This window comes from Elaeis guineensis, chromosome 13 (genome assembly GCF_000442705.2).
Source record: "Elaeis guineensis isolate ETL-2024a chromosome 13, EG11, whole genome shotgun sequence".
Lineage (NCBI taxonomy): Eukaryota > Viridiplantae > Streptophyta > Magnoliopsida > Arecales > Arecaceae > Elaeis > Elaeis guineensis.
This window is the reverse complement of record NC_026005.2, coordinates 7640672-7664624: the sequence shown is the minus strand read 5'-3', so window position 1 is coordinate 7664624 and position 23953 is coordinate 7640672. Positions and strand designations below refer to the sequence as shown.

Here is a 23953-nt window from a genome sequence, read left to right as displayed (position 1 = left end):
AAATGTATATATAATCTTTCTATGGAAATGACACTATCTACTCTGTTAGCTCTTGAAGTTATCACAATTCAATCATTCTTTGGATGGGGCATCAACAAACTTTAATGACTTCTATGAACCATATTTATATCTCGAGATTTGTAATAGGATAAATTATATCCATCCAAAAAATCACACATCATTTTTTTTATTTTTATAAAAAATTATCAAAATAAATAAAGGTACAAGCAAGTCAAGCTGTTCATGAGCTACTTGAGCTTAACTTGAGTCTAAGCTCGAGCTTGACTCGATTATTATCGAGTTTGAGTAGTTTAAATAATTTTTCAAGTCAAACTTAATTCGAAAGCTCGTAAATTTATTCAAATATATATATATATATATATATATATATTGTTAATAGTATTATTTTTATTGATAATATATATTAGTATATATTTTTAGGGTTTTGCTATAGTACTCCAGAAGGTAGTTTAGTCTTTTTATAATTAATTTATTTTTGACCATTGGATTAAAAATGGATGATTTGGATTTTTCCATTAACCATCAGTTGGAGTACCAGATGTGCATGGCTGGTGTAGTAAATACTCCAAACATTAGGGTTAAATTGAATATTTTTTTTCAAAAATTTTGGTGAGGGGGTGGAGTTGGGAAAGGGCAGAAGAGGAGTTGATGGAGGTGTGCAGGAGGGCGGAGGAGGAGGAAGGGAGGGGCGGGGCAGGGCGGCAGTGTCGTCATCAAGGGCAGAGGTGGGTGGGCGGAGCAGGAGGCGGCGTGCTCGCGAGAGGAGAGAGGGGGGTGGGTGGTGGCACGAGCAAGATGTGGCGTGCTCGCGGGAGGAGAGGTGGGGGGCGGCTACTTGCGACGGAGAAGAAGAAAAGAGAGAGGGTGGGCCTACGGCGGGGTGGCACAAGCAGAGGAGGCTGGTGGCCTATGGTGGGGCAGCACGAGTAAAAGGCGCATGCTCGCGGGAGGGGGGGCGACACAAGCATGGGGGGCCAGGGGGGTGAGGGGGGGCGACACGAGCATGGGGGGCCACGGGGGGTGGGGGGGTGCAGCCTGCGACGGGGTGGCACGAGCAGAGGGTGGCCTGCGGTGAGGCGGCACGAGCAGGAGGCGGCACACTCACGGTGGAAGGGGGCGGCACGAGCACGAAGGGCTTAAGGGGGGTGTAGCCTGCGACGGGGCGGCACAAATAGGAGATGGTGTGCTTGCGGGAGGAAGGGGATGGCACGAGCATGAGGGGTCGGAAGGGGCGACCTGCGGTGGAGCTGCATGAGCATGGGGGGTCGGGGGGGTGGCGGTTTGCAGTGAAGAGGAAGAAAGGGGAGGCGCTCGTGCGGGAGGCGGTTGGGGGAGAGGGGGGAGATCATTGGGGAGGCGAGAAGGTAGGTGGGAGGTGGCAGATGACGGTGAGGAGAAGCAAAAATGAAGATGAAATATAAAATATTATTATTTTTAAAAAATAAAATATAAAAAAAGATTATAGTGTAATGTCTAAACAAAGCTGGCAAAATATGACTCAATCCGCTAACCTGACCCGTATTCGACCCACCATAAATAGGTTTGGGTTTAGGCTAAACGGGTTCGGGTCATAAACGGATCGACCCATTTAATCCGTTTAATAATTGGGTCGGATATATGTTTTAAATATCTGATCCATTTAATCTGTTTAACCCATTTAATATTTAGGTTGAATTGAGTCAGATAACCCATTTAACCTGTTTAACCTATTTCTGATCTATTTAACCCGATCTGTTTAACCTCTTTAACTCATTTAAGATCCGTTTAACCTGTTTAAAACATGTTTAATCTGTTTCTGACCCATTTAACTTGATCTATTTAACTTGTTTAATCCGTTTAACCTAATTTGATCTATTTAATAAATGGATTAAACGGGTCGGATTGGATTATCTGTTTAATAAACAGGTCGGGTTCAGATTTGAATTTTTGACCCGTTTAATAAACAGGTCAGGTTTGGGTTGACCATTTTCTGATCCGATCGATTTATGACCCGATCCGTTTATGACCGGCCCGACCTATTTGCCACCTCTATGTCTAAATTATCTTTTATAATAAAAAAATATTAATAGAGTATCATAGCAAAACCCATATTATTAGTATCATAAAAGATTCGGATTCACTATTCGGATTCTTTCCTTTATAAAACTTATCCGGGTTCCATTCGAACATGATTTTGTATTACCGACCCGAATCCGATATCGTAGCCACCTACCCTTACTTTAAAGCTACAGAAACCCGTTAGCCCATCCCATCACCTCCATAGCCCCTTCTCTTTTTCGCTTCTTCGGTTCGCACGGTCCCGACGAGGGTGATCGCAGTCTTTCGCTTCTTTGGTTCGCACGGGCGCGACGAGGGTGATCGCAGGCTCCGCCACCGCCGCCGTCGGAAGTCGGCAGGTAGGCCTTCTACGTCCTTTCATTGTTATTCGCCGCCTAGCCTTCTCAAAATCGATTTCTTCCACTTTTTTTGTGGTTTTGTTTGTGGAATCTTTCGTTTAGATTAGAGTTTAGGGCATCGATTAGAGCGGTGTTTCTTCGTTTTAAGACTTATTCAGGTTGTTAGGATGATTTCTGGCTTATCCAATCTGGTCGTTAGGTTATCTTTAGGGTTTTCTTGGATTAAATTACCGGATTCGAATAATCTCGTTGCAAGGGTCTCAATTTAATTAGGTTATAGTTGTTAAGGTTGTGGGGTTTTAGTTTAACTTCGACTGTACTCCTGTCTTGCCGTGAATGTAAATGTAGTTGCAGTTCCGGGCTCTATAATTTAGGTTTACCATGCAATAGGAAAATGAGGACTATGGGGAGCATGGTTTGATTTTAGTAAAATTATTTGTGAGAAGTAGGAGCAAGATAAAATTGTTAGACCAATTATGGAATCTGTTTAATTTTCTTTTTTCACCGTGATCATATTTCTGACATTCTTAAATAGCTTTTTTATTTTGATTGCGGTGCTTGCGTGTTTTAGATGGAGACTGGGTTACTTATTACTGGGGGTTCGTTTTGATATGTCGTCATGTGTCACCAAATGGTTGTTTCTGTTGAAGGTGTGTATATTTTTTTACGGGGCTAATTATTAGTATATATGCAGAGGGAATTAAGTGCTTGTTTGATAAGTTGATGGATGCTGCTTGTACAAAATTGCTTAAGGACGGTGAGCCATGAGTTCGGTCTCTTTGGTTACCCTCATTCATTTGGCTTGCTTATGCTTTGGTTGCTAATGGAATGCTTATTGCTGGAATTTTGATATACTTCCCTTGTATCAATGGTAGTTATTGGAGGTGTTCAGTTTTCCTGAACTGTTTTTATTTCCTTTCTCTTGGTTCATGTGTTGTATGAAATATTTTTATTTTCTTTATTTTCTTTCCTACTATCTTGCTTTGTATGCTGCCTTGCTTAACTTTAACTATCTTACTACCCATCAATGTATGTTATTGTCTTTAGGCTTTTATATATGCAAATACTACATATTTTTAAAATCATAAAAGTTACCATGTATTTTTGTGAAAACTTAATAAAGCCTGTAGATCTTCTAATCCGTTGATACCTAGCAAAATATGGTAGAAATAGGGTCATATCGAAACTTTTAAAGGATTGATTTTTAATTTTTTAATGAAAAATATTCCTTTTAAAATAAGGTCTTAAATCTTGGTTTCAGTCCCCTTAGGTAAACTTTCAGTTTTGACAGTTTTGTTTCAAGTTCTGAGTTTCAACCATAGATGCCAAAAAATACAAAAAAGCTAATAAAAAAGAAAAAAAAAAGACAAGTTATTTTACATTATTTTATAGTATTTTGAGTTATGTAGGATTGTAATTTTTTTAGTCTGGTGAGTATTAAGCTGAAATTTAACTACATTGAAGCTTAACTCATTGACTAGATCTCAGTAATGTGCTAATCTATTGTGTATAAATACTAAACTTCAATTAATCAAGCTGAATGTAATAAGACAAGTACACCAGAATATAGAATTAATTACACAGCCTTCTTAGTGCAAGAGTATAAAATTAATAACCTATCTAAGCATATTCTGTTCCATTTTATGTTGATAATCCGGGATGGAAAACTCATCTGAATAAGAAATTGTTTCATTTCATTGCTTCATTTTTTTTTCCATTTTATATCTGATAACGATAAACAACTTCTAAGCAAGAAAAAAATAAGTCATATCTAACACACGGTATTTTCTAATTAGTAAGAATATTGAAAGAAAAGGAGAATTAAAGAAAATGTATAGAAGAATAAAAATATGTACTTGTTAAATGAAAAAGGGTTTTGGATAATTTCCATAGAAATTATTGAAATTAGTAGAAACTTGTTGAAACTATTGAACTGAAGAAAGAGCTGCAACTGGTCAAAAGTGGCCCAAACTTTTCAGGTTGGTCTCGGGCTTTTGGCCAAAATTGATCTGTTTCAGCTGAAATGGACAGGTTTTGCTGTAACAGTCAAGTTTTGACCAAAAACTCAAAGCCTTGTTTGAAAGTAGCATCGGTATTTGGATGTGGCAGATCATTATAAACTTGATGTCTCTTGAACTTCTGTTTCAAAAGTCATAATTTGGTTGGTGTTAGCGAATTTTTTATCTAGAAAGTTTGTTTATATTTACCTGTTATCTCATCAGGCCTAGACGGACCAAATGACAGGCAACCTGAAACCAACAGATCTGAGTGTAGTTATTGGTACACTGAACAAAACAATAAAACAGTAACAGTTTGATATATTGGATTTTTGCAATCAAATAGCATTTTGATCATTTGCATACTGTATACGTATCAATCAGTAAATATCTTGTGTCACAATATGGTAACACCCAACAGATTTAATGATGGTTTTAGTTTCATTACCCAGAGTTTTTAGTTGCTTTAGACTTGCCAGGGCTGATGGCTGATGTCTACCATCAGCATGATGGTCTGATATCATTATCATTGACTCATATTGCTGTGGCTTTTTTATAGTACATCAGAATATTTGGTTAGGGAATCTAACAGTTGAACAAATAGAAGTTTTCAGAGCAAAAGCCTTGGGATTGCATGCCATGGAGTTTATGCAAAACAGCAAAAGTGATCTGATATTGTAGTATCGACATTTTTTTCCCTTCTTTCTTCAGGGAACGTGGTGAAGAACTGTATGGTCCAAAGATCATCTCTGTGCTTTTCCTCTGAAATCTGAACTAATACATCCAAAGAGGCAAAAAGAGACCCCTTATTAAATAAACCCCTTTATGGAGGCCACTCTTCTTTCTTTTCTGAGCTATTTCTGTGTTTCCACAGAATGCTCTCTTTGTGCAGCGAATCTCGCACATTTTGAATGGAAAGTGGCTAGAACATTTCCACACCATTGATTTTGTGTTTGCATGTGTCAACCATGTGGTTGGCTGTGCTCTGTGATCAATGATTTAAGCATCTCAGTGCCACTCCTTGGTCAAGTTGGATCTCCCTGTATTTGTTGAATGCAGGACTTAGATTAGGCTCCAAAATACATCAAGCAACCTCCATGAAGATGGTCCAACTTTAAGTTGTTCTTCCTTTTTGACTCAGTTCACTATCTCAAGGATGTTGTGTGCTCTCAAAATGCATAGCATGTTGAATTTCTGTATTTTCACAAGATCTTGAACTCTTTGTTTCTTTTTCCTGCCTGGAAAACTTGTACTTGGTTTTGTATGTGAAGTTCATGTATGCAGCTGCATTGCTATAGCGGTTAACTATCCTATTTGCAGATTAGGATAGGTTGAATAAGGTGTCCCAATGCACGAGGCTCTAGCCACTGAAAGGTCTGGGATGTTTAGATGTATGTAGCCATCCTCCTGCATGCGGTGGGGCTGTTTTCATGTTTTGTATCCGTGACACCCAGGTTATAATGGGGCAATCTTAACGTTGCACCAAGGCCTGCCCTCTAGGATGGTTTGGTAGTCATAAAGTGGGCAACTAAGTACTGCGATCCATGTATACAAGATGCTACATGCCAGTTGAACATGGCAGATAGTTATTTGAGGCTGTAAGACCTACCACAAGGATTTTATATAATTTAAGTGGGATTAATTAGTCAATGTTGATCGAATAACTACCTCTACTTGTTCTGGTTATTAGACAAAAATGCATTATTGAAAAGTGGTTCTATTATTGTCTTGGAGTGCTGTGCAGTCCATGTTTTCTGATACTTGGATGTGAGTGTCTTGAGAAGAATTCTTTTGCCTTTTTTTTAAATTGCAATGAGCAGCAGGATTTTAATTGCAATATCACTGTATTTCAGGGTATAAGATACTTCCTTGCAGTTTTTTCAAAGTGAAAGGTCTCTATGGCTGGCTTCTATCCTGCGGAGTCATTACATCATGGAGCAGTGAAAAGTGGATCATACAGTAGTTCTTACGATAAGCGGGAGGAATCTGATCGTTTTGGGTCTGGATGGTATTTCTCACGCAAGGAAATTGAAGAGAATTCTCCATCTAGGAGAGATGGCATCGATCTGAAGAAAGAGACATATCTTAGGAAGTCATATTGTACATTTTTGCAGGATTTAGGCATGAGACTTAAAGTGTGAGTTCCCATTACATGTTTTTTTATCCTTTTTATGAATTCATGTAGTTCCCTTTATCATACAAAATTTGTTATTTCAGGATATTATCATATGTGGAAGCTTTCAAGTTTGTGTCATTCTGTAGGTTGCTCTTGGGTTAATGGTTTGATTACAAGTTCTAATCTGATAGGCTGGAAATAAATTGTGGGTGTTGTGCTTTATATGTGACAATAGGTGAATTTTGCAATTTACAAACCAAAATGTTGAACATGTTGTAGTTCTTTGTTATTTTGGATTTTTGAATAAGGCATGTTTGAATGTGGTTGCTCTTCATGGTGCTATGCTTAAACCTGTGCTTGTTGAAGCTGGTTTGTGTAATTGGAGCTCTTAAGCTGGGTCTAAAGGTGCAGCCTGCTCTCTAAAATTCATAAAGAAAATCTATAACACAAGGAGCTTTGGAAGAACCCAAATTTTTTTCATTGTGTGAGATCATCCCCTAATGTGAGTGGATAATGACCTTAACAGCCCCCTCTATTTTTCTTGTGATACGCAGCCCATACCCATCCACCTACACTCTTTGTGCAAGCATGGAGATCCACCCAAAATATGCTGTCATATCATATCTTCCTTACTATCATGTGTTATCCATCCACCCAGATCATCTTTTTGTGGGATTGCAGCCACACAAACCCATGTGATATAGATCACCAATCTAGTTCTTTCTCATGTGAGATTGCAACATGTGACTATTATGTGGAACTCCAGTTGTCATACTTTTAAGAATCATGTGGAGTATATTTAGATTGGAGTACAGGAACACATACAATGCATGTGACATTGAAATTAGGAAAACCAATTTTTTAAAACCTATTTTCATTTTAGAATAATTCTGACAGCAACTTTATATGGCCTGTTACCTGTTTGCATTGGTGATGTAGGAGGAATTATTTGCAAAGTCTCATGCTGAAGTTGAAATTTATAGCATACATTAAGAAGTCCACCATGATTAAAGGTACTAATAGAAGACATTAACGAATACTTTTTTTAAGAGGATAAATTAGAGAAGAAGGGAAAAAGACTAGTATTGTGCAGTTTTATATAAAATTGTGGGTATTATGTGGGATACTAATTGAATAGAGAAGAGGTAGTTGTTCAAATTGCAATTTGTTGTTGATTGCAAACCATCTCAAGCCTATCATATCCGAGAGGAAGATATTAAGATAAAAAGAGCAAGGAATTTCACGGTGAGTGGTAATTCTTACTTCCAAAATCACCCAATTATTCTCTGATGCCTCTGCTACTTTCTACCATGGTGATATTTCACCCTATGCTTCTTTATGTTGAACCACCCTCTCAGATGACATGACCTCGGATCTGGGACCTCAATATACTCCCAAGACAGCAAGCTCTGATCTTTGGTCTAGAGGATCCCATCATTGACTTCTTCCTCTAGCACCAAGCGCTCCTGGACTAGAACTCTGATTGTAAGTTGGCACTGACGTTAGTGGTGAAGCAGTGGCAACCAATGGATGGGTTGGTGCTGGAGAACCCATATCTTGGGCTGTTATTACTGTAGTTGGCACGTGATAGATCTGCTTTGGGGAAAAGCCATGTGCCCAGAACTTTCTGATTCTCTCCCCTTTTACTTAGGACTTATTTTTTATTTCTTCGTTGGAGACAGGTTTGTCATTTGAGGGTCTTCAAGTTGGTTTTGATTGCAATATATTGCTGCCTAAACAGCTTACTAGAGAAGGGGTGCCCTTTTAGTCCGTTTTCCTCACACTATCTGCCTCTCTCTATAATAGCTTATGCATGTGAAGTTTTGCTATGGGAAGTTTGGAAATTAGATTATTTGCCAGCTGTCATAATCTATATTAATGCAAAATCTTGAGAAACTTCATGACCAGAAAACATAGGAGGCCCAAATTAGCATCCTTCCATGTTAGGCATGTCCATGTGGTACTGGTACTTTCTTATTGGATGTTTAGATTTTAGTTTAAATTGCACTCTTCCAATCTATATCCGGCGTATGCGACATATAGAAAGTTGTAATTAGGGAGATGGAACAAGATCAGTTCCATGATTGCAGAAGTTTTGGATAGGTGGAACTAGAGAACATGTGCATAGCTGATTATAAGATCATGAATGCAGGTAGGTTGGTGAGAGAGGTGCGAGGTTCACTAGTGTGAAAAGCGAGACTTGGAGGGTGACTTGGGAACATTATTGATAGATGGGATGTTTCTAAAATGTTTCTAGACTTTTATTCTGTTACTTTTGAATATGGTATAGGCATGTCTCTCGTATTTAGTGTGTGATTTTAAACGCAATAGTAAATTGACGCCACACCTGTAAGCTGCAACTCACCTTGATCTTGTATTGATATGCCTTTAATGTTCCAGTACATGATGGTATTGCATTAAGATGCATAGATGAAGGGTGGGGTACAGCTTATGTTAATTTCGGAAATCAGATACCAATATATAACTGGTCTATGATGTATACATTTGCAGGCCAATGACTGTTCTGCCTTTATTGTGTATATGGCCTAGAAGTTTAACTTGATATATTCATCACATGATATACCTACATCCGAATACATTTTAATCTTTTGTAGCTGTCTTGCTGACATCATTACTAGATATTCACCAATGTGGAAATTTTTAATTGAACGTATTGTGACATATGACAGGATGCCTTCTTTGACCATGCTCAAAACTTGATAAAAAATTATTTGTGTTGCAGTCCTCAGGTGACAATAGCGACTGCAATAGTATTTTGTCACCGCTTTTTCCTTCGCCAATCTCATGCAAAGAATGACAGGAGGGTAAGTATGTGATGCTGCTTAGGTTTTTTGACTTTCCGCAAAGTTATTGCATGCTAGGTAAACTGCTAAGTATCTCTCCTGCACTGATTGTTTTGTTGTAACTGTCACGTTTATATATAACATGCCTTCTAGTGCTGGACCTATGATGGACTGGGGAATTGAGTGGTTAGGGTTCAGATTTATCATCTGATACAGAAGCTGTGGAAAATTTGGTTGGTTGTTTTATGCTTGTAGTTTGCTTTTTCTAGGCCTTTTGATTCTTCTTGACTGGATTTTGCTCCTATAAATGTGAAAAATGGAGTCATGTGCTGGTAAGAAGTTTCTCATTACCTGCTATAAAGAAATAGCTAACTGATCTATCAAGGTGTGGCTTTCCAAGGTTATAAGCTTATAGAATGCAGAGGTTGTGCTGGGAGGAAATGAAAGGAGACTAGCTGGAACCATCAAGAAGGCAAATACTTGGGTCTATTTACATTGTATTAACGACAATCTTTGTTTGCTATATAACCGCATTGTTTCTTTTATTGACTCTGAAATTCACCGAGGGTTGAATTAGGATACATCAGCATGGCCTCAAAAGTCAAAACTTGTTCCCTTATCACTTTCTTAGAATCTAGTTCTAATGCAGCATAAAGTTGCATTGGGATTAGAAGTCTTGATGTTCTTTCCTGCATTATTCACTATTGCTGCATAGATCTTGTTGTCAAACTTATTTGGTTTCTAGGGAAAGTTAACTAAAAATTCGATCAAGATTCTCTAGATGGCCTCTAGACAGCATTATAGCAGTGGGAGGGGAAGAGTATGGGAGACTATTGTGGGCTTTTGCTGATGATGGTTCTGTTCAAGTTGCTAACATCTGAGGTTCACATTCGGAACTATTGACTTTTGATAGAAATGGTCTACCATCTTTCTTAACTGGAGTTGAACTGTTGGTAACCTTAAAACTTCACTACTATTTGAAGTAACACCTTCTGTTTGGAGCACTAATATGTTAGATGAGATATCTTAATGTGATGGATACTTGCTAAACTTGGCCAAAGAATGTTAATGTTCATACACCTTATCTTGTTACAAATTTAAGCAGGTTAACCATAACAAGAAAGCTGCTATTTAGGATCCAGTGCAGTCAAAAATCAATGGCATAGCAGAAAAAAGCTAGCTTGGAAAGGTAAGAGAAAAATTAAAGTTTAGTGTTTGAAAAAAATTTTGAACACTTGATTCATTTAGACTAAAAAGAATTAGAATAATTCACGAGATTTTTGCAGAATATGTGATACAGAAATTGCTAGTAGGCCTTCCTTGCGTGAGTTACCTAGGTTTGCTCAAGAATGGGCTAGGATGCCTTGCAGATGGATATTTCAGTGTTGGAAAGGATTTTCTGGCTATTGACCATATATTCAAGCAGGCATGGTTGAAACAGACGGAAAAGAACTGGTATCCTGAATTTTTGCATGCAGGATTTCAGCAATAATTTTCTATGAACATGATTGTAGTGATCCATTACTTGCTGTGGATATTAGCTTACTGATTAATTACACATGAAATCCTGCCATCAAGCATAGCAGAAATAATTGGATTAAGATTAGAACTAAGGGGAGGATAAAAGGGGATGGAAGAAAATGAATGAAAGGAGGAAGAGAGCAACGTGTATCTCGGTCAAGGAAAAAAAACATTTAATTTATTCCAGTCATCAAAGATGAAATTAGACAAACTCTCAATGACTCCTAAACCACTATCAGACTCCCAAAATATCCCTTATAATTACATAACCCACCTCTCTAGATAAGAATAGAGGGAAGAAAATGTCTTGTTTGGGTCCAACATGAAAGAAGAAAGAGACCAACATGTATCTCAGTTGAGGACAAAGAAGCCTTTAATCCATTCCAATCGACAAAGACTAAATTACATAAACTCTCAAGGACTCCTAAACCACTAGACTCCCCAAATATTCCCGATAATTGCACAACTGACCTCCAGGATGGAACAGAGGAAGCAACATCTCTTGTTTGGGCCCCAGGATGGTCAGAGTGTTGGGAAGAACCTTTCTTTTCTTGGTGGCCAGTCCGTATATGGGCCTCAACTCATGGTTTGGAATACCAACATCAAGACTTTGCCAGTATTTCATTGCGTTGGTACCATATAGGGATTCTACAGTCCCGACCCCAGTGATGGTCCTGCATGCTAATATCATACTAGGATCCTTTTCTTTTTTTTTTTTTTTTTTGTGTTTTTCAATTTCTCAGTTTCTTTATCTTAGATGAATTTTTAGTGAATATTTCTTGGCTCCTGCGCCTCTCCTTCTTCTTCTTCTTCCTTTTCTTCTTCTTCTTCTTCTTCTTCTTCTTCTTCTCTCTCCCCCTCCCACTCTATTCTCGCCTCCTCTCTCCCCCCTCTCCCACCATAACAAAAGAGAGTGGCCTTCGAGCTCTCCTCCTCTTTTTTTTTTTTTTTCTCCAAAATGAGGCAATCAGTCAGGTCGTGCTTGGTATCGGCTGAACCAGCCCTAGAACCGACCAATCCCTCTTGGTTTTGACTAGGTTGGGCAGGATGTCTTGATCCAGCGATGGATTGGATCTTAAATCCCGTACCGATGCCTGTTTCTTAGCAGAAGGTATCTCTCTTTGATGCATGCCATGCAAGTCACTTGTATTAATTTAGGGTAAAATAAAAGAAGGAATCTTTCAATAAGCATATGAATAATTAATATGATAACCACCAAGCCTTGTCGTGACAATTTGATGTCGGCTTTATGAATCTTTATTTGCCAAATGTTTTTAGGTAGGCTTACCTTAATGCTGTTTTTTAAGTCTTTTTAACACAATCTTCACTTGTGTAACTTCAAGACTTTCTTTCCTCTGATGATTTTCTGTAACATCTTATTTGATTCTTCGTCATTCGTTCCTTGGTGTAGTGGCACTTCGAATATGCTCATTTTTCAGTCTATCTTCCCAGTCCTATCACATTCAGTTCAACTTTTTCAGTTTTACTAAATTCAAATAGATTAGCTGACCATCCCAATAATGTAAGTTCTCTAAAAAGATTCTTTAAATAGACCATCTGATAATATCTAGTAGTTGTCCTTAAGAAAGTAAATTATATGTATTTTGATTCAGCTATTAAGAAAACATGCTAATTTGCCACTTTTTTTGTTCTTGTTGCTTCTTTTTTTTTTTTTGATCATCCAAAGACGGCAACAAGCCCTTGAGAATGGTAATGTGAAGGATGACATACAAGTGTTATTGTATATACTGTATACATGTGTATAAAAATGCGCTCCTACCCTCAACTTTATGGTGGATCTATGATGGAGAGCTTTTAAGACGTTGATAAAAAAGCACTTGGTTGTTTGGGTCTCTTGAAAATTCTGCAAACTGCTTGATAAAAGACAAGCATGGAAGTGTGACTGAAAGGGTGAGGATAAAGTTGAAAGGCAAAGCAGTAATCAACTGAAGTTTGCTTTTGCTTGTGGAAAACTGCATTGTTTGCAATCTATATTACTCTCCTTTTGTTGTCACAATCTGATGTGGTTGTAAAATTTTAGTCATATTTTCTGAGAGAACACAAGGAAGTCAATTTTGACAGCCAGATTGGTCGTCACATGATTTCATTTGAGCACTGTAGACTGGAAAATGGCATCTTGCTTCTTGCTGTCATAGGACCCAAGGGAGTCATATAAGATGGATGGTTGTTGGTTTGAAATGTTAACCAATATGACCACCATCATGATTAGCATCAACATATGCGTGACGGTCAAACTTCAATACCAAGGTAGAAAAAAATGGAACAGCAGTCTCATGAATGTAGCTAAGAATGTGTAAAATAGTTCTATAGTGAGCTATTTGAGTAGGGCTGGAATCAGGTAGGTTCAGGCTTCCCTCGTGCTTGAGCCCGGCCAGGAAAAATTTAAACTCCGAAGCTTGGCTAGGCTTAAATTTTTTTTCAAGGTTCAGCCCTAGCTTGACTTGAGTCAAAGCCTGACCCTAACCCATAGTCCAATGAGCTGAACTTGTATCCAACCCGACAGTCTGAATTGAATTAAGCCCTACCAGTTGAAGGCCCAAATCAACTAGCAGCTTCATTCACCCCTGATCTACTGTTGCCCACCTGAGAGGGGTGGAGGGAAAGAGGACACACACACACACACACACGCATATATATATATATATCTGTATGTATGTATTTTTTTTCCCCTTTCTATTGGTGGGGTTTTGTTTTGTTGGTGGGGGGTGGGGGGGTGGGGGAGGTCTGTTGAGAGAGAGATTAAAGGTGCTGACTCCCTTGGGACATTGGGGAGAAAAGAAGGGTCGGAGAGATAGGGCATACAGAAGGGGCAAGCGAGAGAGGAGAAAAAAAGGGTGGGGGGGGGGGGGTTGAGAAGATGTATTATAGGTGAGCTAGGCTGGTCTTCAGGTGGAGCCAAGTTTAGACTTGAACTCATCGCAGAACTTAAATTGAGCATTGGAATGTAAGCCCAAGCCTAACTGGACCTTCTCAGTTTGGCCCAAAGCCCAACTTGAAGACAGCCTGAGCCTATTTCCAGCCCTATGTGTATGGTGTGAGTTTTTAAGTGTGGTCTGCTTGAGTTATGCCAGCCTTGCATTAGTATGATATGTACCTAGCTGTTGTGATATGATGTGACAATGCTTGGCATGCATGAGCATGCAACAAGGCCAAAGGGCTTAGCAGTGTTATCCGGGCACTCCGAATATTGTGTATTTTGACTTGTCAGATGCTTGGGATACTAGGGACACTTCATGACACTGTTGGACACTTCATACCATCAAATTATGATGTCAGAATCATTATGTGTCTACTTTTGGTACTTTAATGTGAAAGTTTTAAATTCTAATAAAACATGTAGCAACCATTTTATGAACTTTTATGAACTTAAGTAGCATGGGTCCAGCTCATTTTTCATTATATGCATAATCATTACATATTTCTATATACATATATAAGATGCAAATATGTCCCTGTATCTGATTTGTAGAAGATTTCTGTGTTGGATGCTTGTACATTTGGCACCCATTTCACATGTCCACATAACACTGGGTTTTGGTCCATGCCTAGCACAGCGGGCAGACACTCCAATTCTTGGTGAGGTGCCCCAATGGACTAGCTTATTGTATGTATGGCATGCAGTGCCCTACCATGGATGGTCAACCATACGAGACCACCCAAATGAATAAATAAGCAAGGTCTGGGAGTGGCTTGTCACTTGTAGGGCAAATTTCATGAGTTCCATGAGACTTTGAAGGTGGGATTGATTGAGTAGTGCTGCAAGCATTTGATTTAGAAGCCACATAAACTTTATGTAAAGTTACAATGGGCACAAAATCTTTTGAGTAATTTTTGAGAATAATATAAATAAGGATCGCACATAAGCTATACATTTGTGGGTAGATAGTAGTGTTAGTTATTGTCTTCTTTATCATCTAGTCTTTGCAAAATCCATCTCCTTGTCTTCTTTATCAGATGGAACTTCATAGGGAGAAGATGAATATTTTATTTACCTTTGAAATACTACTACATTTTCGACCAAATATTCTATTAAGTGGGAATCAGGGAAAAACGTCGGGATTGAGTTACAGAAATTGGTGCAGCTAAGAGGGAGAAAATTCTCCCATGAACTCTTTAGCTCTTGTACTGTAGAACTTTTGCACCTTTCTCGGGTAACTTTTGCACTGCAAAACTTTATCTTTCCTAGCTATTTTAAATGATTGTAGATGGAAAAAGAAAGTTCTTTTGCCCACTAGTTTGGTTATTGTACTACCATTTCTATTTTTTTTTTAAAAAAAAATCCAAGGAGGTAGGACCCCTTAGATATACAAAATAGATATGAAGTGTACCTGTGGAAAGTGTGCCAATTAAAATTATATTTCCTGGACTGGTAGTGAGGATATGGTATATGGTCAAATAAGGCCTTTATTCACTCCATTGTCCATTGATTATATATCTACATATTATACACAGAAAAACATATGCATGCAAAATCTTTTCAATCAGTTGTGTACGGTAAAGGCATAAAAAAGATCTAGAACAGAATACTATTGCTAATTGGGATGTCTTATGTTTTCTGCATTATTAACAATGGATTCTCCTCTTCTGGTAAAGACAGGGAAGCTGCAGCATTGGCTGGGGCATCTGCCTTTGTGTTTTGTCCCTTTGGCACATATGTTCCATGTTGAAATATGTGATAAAGCTATTAAAAACATTTTATGGAGCTTTTGGTCTGTTTCTAATGATGGATAGTTGGTCTAGTACATTATGTGATCTTTATCATTGCATTAATTCAGACTTCTTTTGTTGGTGTATATTATATTTGACGGTTGCTATCAAGTTAGGATTGCATGTCTGGAATTTTTTTTTTTTTTGAAACTCTTTAAAATCACTATAATGCCTTGTGAGATATCAGTCAAGAGATAAATTGAGTCTTCATAATCAAGAATTGGCTCTGCATTCTGACCATGAATGTTGGTATGGTGAATTATTTATTCTATATCCTCACATTAATTCACATTTTTTTTAGTTTTTCATGAGGTGTATTTTGAAGGTGGTAAGAAACTCAGGGTTGCTTGTCGGGATGTTTTCTAGGAACTCTTCAAAATCACTGTGGTGTCTCTGATAGATATGAATCATAAGATATTGAGTTTTCAAAATCAAGCACTGGCTATGTATGCTGTATAGCATTAATTTCATAACATAATATGATTTTCCACTGCTAAAGTGCCTTGTTAATCTTGTCCTGGAATTCCAGGTCTGTACATTATGTCTTTTTATGCTTATTTTTTTAATGGCATGGTCAAGGCCGGTGGTTGAATTTTATGGAGTTCAAGTTTGCTTTAGATTGTTTATTTATTTGTAGGGTCTCTTTTCTTGAGCTTATCTGGTTGATTAAAGTGGTCTAACTTAACTCATTGTATCAGATTCACCTGTCCAATCTGATATAGACTTGAAGGGTAGGCTTTTTCTGGTGGCTTTCTTGAGTCTTATTCCTTCTGTGTCATGCCTGATCCTTTATGTATCTTGATTGATGGTCTGATGAGCTGCTGTGGTTTTTGTGTATGTTGATGGTGAGTATTGTTTTTGGTGATTTATTGCCCGAGTATGGCCCTCTAATATTGCTGTCTGTTCAGATCTCCTGTGGACTTTATAATGATGCTTCTCCTTTGATTGGTTTCAATTCATCTCCCTTGTTTTGATTTGGCTACTTGTCTGCTGGAACTGAGGTTCTGTTCGAGGCACATTGATTTATCATTATTATCAGATCCATAGTTTGTCACTTACATGGTATTTTGTTTGTGGACAATTGTCTGTTTATTTCAGTAAATCTTAATATACAGAGATATGCTTCTTCTTCCCCCTTTTTTTTTAATGAAGACAAATTAATTGAAAAGCTTCTGCTCATATTTGTATACTTTGCTTAATTTCAATTGCGTATGTATATGATGCAGACCATTGCGACGGTCTGCATGTTTCTTGCGGGAAAGGTTGAAGAAACCCCTCGCCCACTGAAGGATGTCATACTTGTTTCATATGAAATTATGCATAAAAAGGACCCTTCAGCTGTCCAGAAAATCAAGCAGAAGGTATGTTAAAGGTTTATCTTTTGCTTTTTGTTAATCATCATAATCTATCTTAAATTGACATGAGAAGGAATGCAACATGTAGTTATAGTTACTGTTATTACTGATTTTATTATCTGCATTGACCTAATATCTTATTTCCACTTACATTTTACATTTTGATAGATTCTTTCGTGATCTTTGCAATTGTTTCTTTGTCTTCTTTACATTTGGATTATCAACCAAGCATCCTTTTTTCTCTAATGTGAATTTTGTTTTCTATCTGTAGGAAGTATATGAACAGCAGAAGGAGTTCATTTTATTAGGGGAACGGGTCGTTCTTGCCACACTTGGTTTTGATCTGAATGTGCACCATCCTTATAAACCCCTCGTTGAAGCAATTAAAAGATTCAAAGTGGCACAGAATGCTCTTGCTCAAGTTGCATGGAATTTTGTGAATGATGGGTCTGTCAAGCCTTCTATTATTGTTTGTCTCAGTTTCTAGTAATTTCCAATGTGGATTACATTGAGTTCCTTTTATCTTTTATACATTCCTTATGTGGGGTATGCAGGCTGCGAACATCACTCTGCCTGCAATTTATGCCCCATCATGTAGCAGCTGGTGCAATCTTTCTAGCTGCTAAGTTTCTTAAAGTGAAGCTGCCATCTGATGGTGAGAAGGTCTGGTGGCAAGAATTTGATGTCACCCCACGGCAGTTGGAAGGTTCAACTTATTTTATTAAAATAATTTTGGTCACAGACATTATGCACCTTTATGATGGGCATTGATTCCTATTCTTGAATGTATTGCATGCAGATGTTAGCAATCAGATGTTGGAGCTCTATGAGCAAAATCGTGGGCAACCTTCTCATGCCAATGAAGTAGAAAGAAGCACGGGTGGTGGGACTAACCAGCATGCACCAGCAACCTCAACTGTTAGTGAGAGCTCAGTATCAGTAAATGGGCCGGCTCAAGATGCGGGGGGTGTTAATTTCAAGCGAGCTGGACAACCTCAACCACCTGCTAGGTCTGTGGGGTCCCAGTCACATGTTGATAATTATCGTGCTGGGTTTCAGAGTACACAAAAAAGTAATGACAATTGGAGTGCGGACAGTAAAAGCATGATATGGGACCACAACATGGACACCGAAGACAAGGATTGCTCTCATCATGAAATGGAGAAGGTTTCTGGCTGCAGGGAAAGCACTACAGAAGCTTCAAGATATCGCAGGGCCACATTTGATCGACCTTTGGGAGATGCAGCAACAGGTGAAAAAGGTAAAACAATGGAGACAAAGGAATGGAAGGATGAGAGATCATTTGCAACGTCCAGCAGCACTGGTGGACAGAATTTCAAGTATGGTGAAACTGCTAAAGGGTACTGCCCACCGGATGCGATCACGAAGATTGACAAGGACAAAGTTAAAGCTGCTTTGGAGAAGACCCGCAAGGTCCGAAATGATGCAGCTAAGAAGACTGACATAATGGATGAAGATGATCTTATTGAAAGGGAGCTTGAAAATGGAATTGAGTTGGTGGTTGAGGATGAGAAAATAAAGCAGGATAGAAGACCTGCCTGGCCCAATCCCCTGAACAAGAAAGAAATTGATAATGAGCACACAGAGCAAGTTGGGAGCAAAGATACGAGAAATTTTAGGGCCTCAGAACATCAAGCTTCACAAGAAGAGAGTAAGTTTAGATCTACTTCTGAAGATAAAACTGACGTCGGTTGTGGTTTTGAACCAGACCAGGCATATGCAGAGGAAGGAGAATTATCTTCTCTTGATGAGCATGAATTCCCTTCTCCAAAGGTGTACGGTAGCAATGGGAAAGTTACAAACACAAGATACCCCTTGAGAGAGGTTTCTGGGACAGGACGGTTGGATGGTGTGAAAAGGAAACGAGATGGTTATGAAGGTCCTCCTCCAAATCTGGTCAGTGAGAAAGACATGGGCATGGGAAGACACTCGGAGAGTGTGCAGCGTTATGGGAGTTTCCACCCATCACGAGAGGCAACTGGAACAGGATGTTCAGAGTATACAGATAGGGATCATAGACGTTATAAATACTAGTTGTGATTGAAATATAATCTCCGGATACTTGAAAAGCTGTACATTGGAAACAGTTATCATTACTATGTGCTGTTGGGTTCCTCCATGGACTGGTACTGTTTGTGACAGGTTTTATCTTCATCTATTAGTATTGGGGGAGAACTAAATTGTTGCGGTGGCTGCTTGGGAGTTGTTACAGTAGCTCAATTCATAAGCCACAGAGAGAGAGAGAGAGTCTGGCTTTGATAATTTAAATCAAATTCTCCTTGGATGATAGCATGCATTCATAGAATGGCATTAAATGAGGATTGAGGAGTACAAACATATTTTTATTTTGATTGCATAAATAGGTTAGGGACTAAGAGCTGAGGGTAGGGTATATTTTGTAATTTGAGTTCTCCAAAGAAAGGGATATAGAAGTTTATTAATATAAAATTGTATGCATTGAGATGCCTCACGCTTTTAGCTGCACTGCTTTATCTTGTTATGATAAATATTATTTGGTATATACAGTGGTAAAAGTGCGTTTCTGTTATAAGAACTGTTAAAGAAAAACTGCAATCTTTTGTACACAGATAGGTTTTTCGGTAATAGTATAAAGAAACAATGATTCTCTGGTGGGTAATACCCGTCATTTTCTGTGATATTTATAATGCGATCACCTATATCGACTGAAAGTTGGATGACATGGCCATCGTGCTTCTTGGCGTGGTGAAATTGTGTTCTTTAGTTGATTTTTATTGGCTATTCAACGTGAGCTAGTTATGCAATATGAGTCTCGTAGAGGCATCCGGTATGTGATAATTTTCCCTCTACGTTATAATATTCTCTGGAGCTAACAATTTTCAAATATCTGCCTGTTTCGGTATTCAACTTTTGCTTTTGGACCGCTCTGCCTGCAACGGTGGTGCCTATAGCTTTCTTTATCCACTGCATGATTTTCACCTGCTGCAATTATCATTTGCATTAGCCTGAATATTTAAGTGTTTGTATTACTCAGAAAGCTGAGATATTTTTATGTACCGTTTTAAGATTTTGATCTAGAAAAGATGAGATACTCCGATGTACGAGTTAAAGACATTACTCGTGGGGCTCCGGTACTGTGGGAACCAGGTCTTGCCCAAGTTTTGTGGCTATTTTGGTTACTGACTGCTTGGTCAGCCACAGTTCACCTTATTGAATCTGACAGATGGTTTCATAGTTCTCTAGCTTAGGTTTCATGATTCTCTAACTTGGTGATCGACCAGCTTGCCCAATGTAGAAGGCCATGCAGGATTGGTGGTGGTTCATACCAAGCACTGAATCAATGTCTTTCATTATTTGCATGCGTGATTGACCATTGTATCCATGTGTCACGTTTAGGGTTTATTGGGATAATTTAATCCACTTTTTGTGGATGATCTGTGCATCGCAACAGTTTTTCTTCTTAATCTTCAGCATGGCAGCAAACAAATGGAACGAGGGACTTGTAGCGTGGGAGAGAGGAAGGGGATAAGGGGGAAGGGAGGAAAGAGAGAAGGTAGAAGACCAGAGATGATTTGGAAGGAAGGCGTAGAAATATCGCAGGAAGAAACAAAAAATCCAAACGATTGTTTTTCCTTCTGCAGGATTTGAGCTTGGGGATTTTCAGTTGATAAAGGCCATATGCCCAAATAGGCTACCCAAACTATGAATCCAGCAGGAAATCTTCCTCAATTCTGCTGAATTATCCAATTAGGTCAAGTGATAAGTAAGTTATTTTCAAAAATCCAGGATTAGTTGTCTGCCAAAAGGAAATCATGTTTTAAAATAGAACATAGAATTATGGTTACAGTAAAAAAAAAAAAAAAAAAAAAAGAAGGGAAATGGCTGCACGTATGAGATTCCAAAGAGAAGTTGGAAGCTTGAGATAGTTTGTGTTGGTCAATTCAAATGTTAAAGCCCTGTGGTAGGGACTTGTGACCATCCTCTTCACAAAAAACTCCCTGCGAAATAATGGGCATTGGAACAAACATTTAACAATCTAAAAATAAGTAACAATGAACACTTTGTGCCCAAAGTTTTTCTCTCAATACATATGCACAAGAGTAATAATATACATATATGTACACATACATACATACATTCATATGTATGCATATGTTTTCTTATTATTTGGCTGATATAATCTAGTACTAGTTTTAGCCACATTTATGGATGTGTAATGTATGTTACTGCAATGAAAAAGGTTAAGGGGGTGTTTGGTTCGCAAACAGAATCGGAATGAAAATCAGAATCGAAATGGATTAAAATCGGAATCGGAATGGCCTAATTCCCTGAAATGTTTGGTTCATGTCCGGAATCGAAATTATTGATTCTCATTGTTACTGTTTGGTTCATTTAAAGAAATCAGAATCAAAAATATTATTTTTTAAAAAATATTATTTTTTAAAAAATATTATTTTATTTATTATTATTATTATTTTTTATTTTTTATAAGATAAAGGGGTGAGGGGGATTTATTTATTTTTTTTTTCTTTCATCTTTCTCTCTCTTCCCATGGTATCACCGTGCCCAACCCCCCAACTCCGCTGGTGTGAACCGCGACTCTTGCGCGTTGCCCCCCACCCCTTCCCTTTGCCCCCCACCTCTCCTTCGTACCACATCTCGTCCCTCGTGCCTACTCTGCTTCCTGTGCCCCCCAACCCCCACCTGCGGCCCGCCACTCCTCCGAGCCACCATCACCACATCCCCCACTCCGTGCCTCTTCTACTTCTCCACACCACCCCCTCCCCCACCCTTATCCCCACGGGACCAGCGCCTTCTCTGATCGACCCCCCAAACCTTTGATGGTCTGCGGCTCCTCCACGCTACCCCCACCCCCCCTGACAGCCTACACCTGCTCCGAGCCATCACCATCCCTCCAAACCCCTTGGTTGTCTGCGGCTCCTCCGCCCTCTTCCCTCATTTTTGGCACCGGTGCCTTCTCTCCGCTCTCGATCCCACCTCTCCGCTCACCTCTTTGGTGAAGCCCGATGCCATCCTCGATTTTCTCCACTGCCGCACCGGCCTTTCTATCTTTCAGCTCCGTCGCTTTGTCTGCTGCCGCCCCTCCATTGTCACTGTTGACGTCCCCTCCAACCTTCTCCCCAAGCTCTCCCTCTTCCATTTCCTCCTCTGGCCACGGCACTCGCACCCCACGTCCCATGCCCGATGAGTTTTTTTTTTTAATCTCATTCTAGTGGAATGAGGTTTTGACTCCCTTGAGGTGAAATCAGATTCGGCTACAGAAAAGAATGGATCATTCTCATTCCTCTTTGGAATTGGAATCGGAATGAGATTCTTCCCAATCAAATATTTGGAATAAGAGCCATCTATTTCAATTTCTATTTTAGACTTTAATTATCCCAACAAAACACCCCTCGAAAGAATATCAAATATCCTAAAATAAGTTGTTGTGGAAAGTTGGATGATAATTGGTAATTGTTACAAAGATGCGGTCAAGGAGAGGTTAAAGTCTGTGTCATGGAGTTTCTATTGTAATAATAGAAATTCTCAAAATATTAGCTGCTACAATATCAATATAGTAGCCAAAACTATAATTAAATTATTATATCTTATTGAGAATTATTTAGTTAATAAAACTATAATCAGATTATAAAATGATTCTCATTCTTATATTTTACTGTATTTGGTTGGCATCCAAATATCTTGATCATTATATATCTAATGATGTATCTTGGCTAACAAAAAAAATGATTCTCTCCCATCTTGGTTGAGATAAACCAACACATCGGTTAAGTTAACGGAGTTACTTTTGACCAAAAACCTTGTGTGATCACCCGGCCCAATTGGGCCTAGAATCAATCCACAGCCTAGAAAAAAAAAAAAAAAAGGGAAACAGAGGAGAAGACTCCCAAAGGGAGTCTTCTTCCTCCTCTCACCGGCTCCCAATCGGAGTCGGAGAGCCCCCCCCTCCGGCTCTATTTAAGGAGGAGAATCCTCCTCTCTCCCTCTCACCGAAGATTCAAGATCCAGTCGGTGGCAATCGTCGGAAAACCACCGCGGAGACCATCCCTGTGCCATCCTTTTTGCTCGCCGGAAAAGCCTCGCCGGCGTCGAAGATGAGCCTCCTCCCCTTCCTCTCTTCTCCTCCTTTCTCCCCATGCCCGTGTGCACGATCGCCGGCGATCGGAGTCGTCGGATTTCTTGGAGAAAGGGATTTGGTCCCTTTTGAATGTGTGGGCGTCGGTGGCCGCCGCCGGCCACCAGCTTGGCCTTCCTCTTGCCGCAGGGTCGCCCCTCCTCCTGCCGACGGCCGCCCATGCCGGTTGCACCGCCGGTCGGTCGGCCAACAGGGGATTGTGAGATCCCCTGTTTCAGCTCGATGGAAGCCCGGGAAGAAGAAAAGAAAAAGGAAGAAGAAGAAGAAAAGAAAAGAAAAGAAAAGAAAAAAAAAGGAAAAAGAAAAAGAAAAGAAAAAGGAAAAATAAAAAGAAAAGAAAAGAAAATGTAAAATAGAAAAATAAAAAAAAATAAGAAAAGAAAAAAATTTCCTCTCTCCCCTCTTTCTCCCACTTTCTCTCTCTTTTCTCTCTTTCTCTCTCTATTGTCTCTCTCTAAAAAGAAAAAGAAAAAGAAAAAGAAAAAGAAAAAAAAAATATAATAATAAAAAATACATGTGAGAGAAAGTTTCTCTCATCTCTCTCTTAAGTCTTTCTCTCTCTAGAATTGAACTTTTTCTCTTTACATTCTCTCTTCATTTTCTCTCTCTAGATTTTCTCCCTATTTTCTCTTTCTAGACCTTTTATCTCTTTTTATGGATTTCGTCTCTCTAGGGTCATTCTCTCTCTGATTGCATCACAGATCCTAGGATAAACTTGAGATGAAAATATGATGATCTGAGACTGCTCCGAAATTCGTGCAGTAGATTAGATCATGATCCGATCCTTCTTTGAAATTGATAACATCGATCATGGTTAATCCATATTAAGTCATCTTGATATAACCTCTGATGATCTCA

The 23953-nt window shown here is 38.9% G+C and overlaps 1 protein-coding gene across 1 annotated transcript; it reads left to right on the top strand.

Moving 5' to 3' along the window:
* Window positions 1–2279: 2279 nt before the first annotated feature.
* On the top strand, window positions 2280–19437 carry LOC105056875 (cyclin-T1-3). The gene is made up of 7 exons (XM_010939217.3): window positions 2280–2417; window positions 6268–6551; window positions 9274–9355; window positions 16810–16944; window positions 17210–17385; window positions 17493–17644; window positions 17738–19437. The coding sequence occupies exons 2-7, from the start codon at window positions 6313–6315 to the stop codon at window positions 18991–18993; spliced, it is 2040 nt and encodes a 679-aa protein (XP_010937519.1). The 5' UTR covers window positions 2280–2417; window positions 6268–6312; the 3' UTR covers window positions 18994–19437.
* The last annotated feature ends 4516 nt before the right edge of the window (window positions 19438–23953 follow it).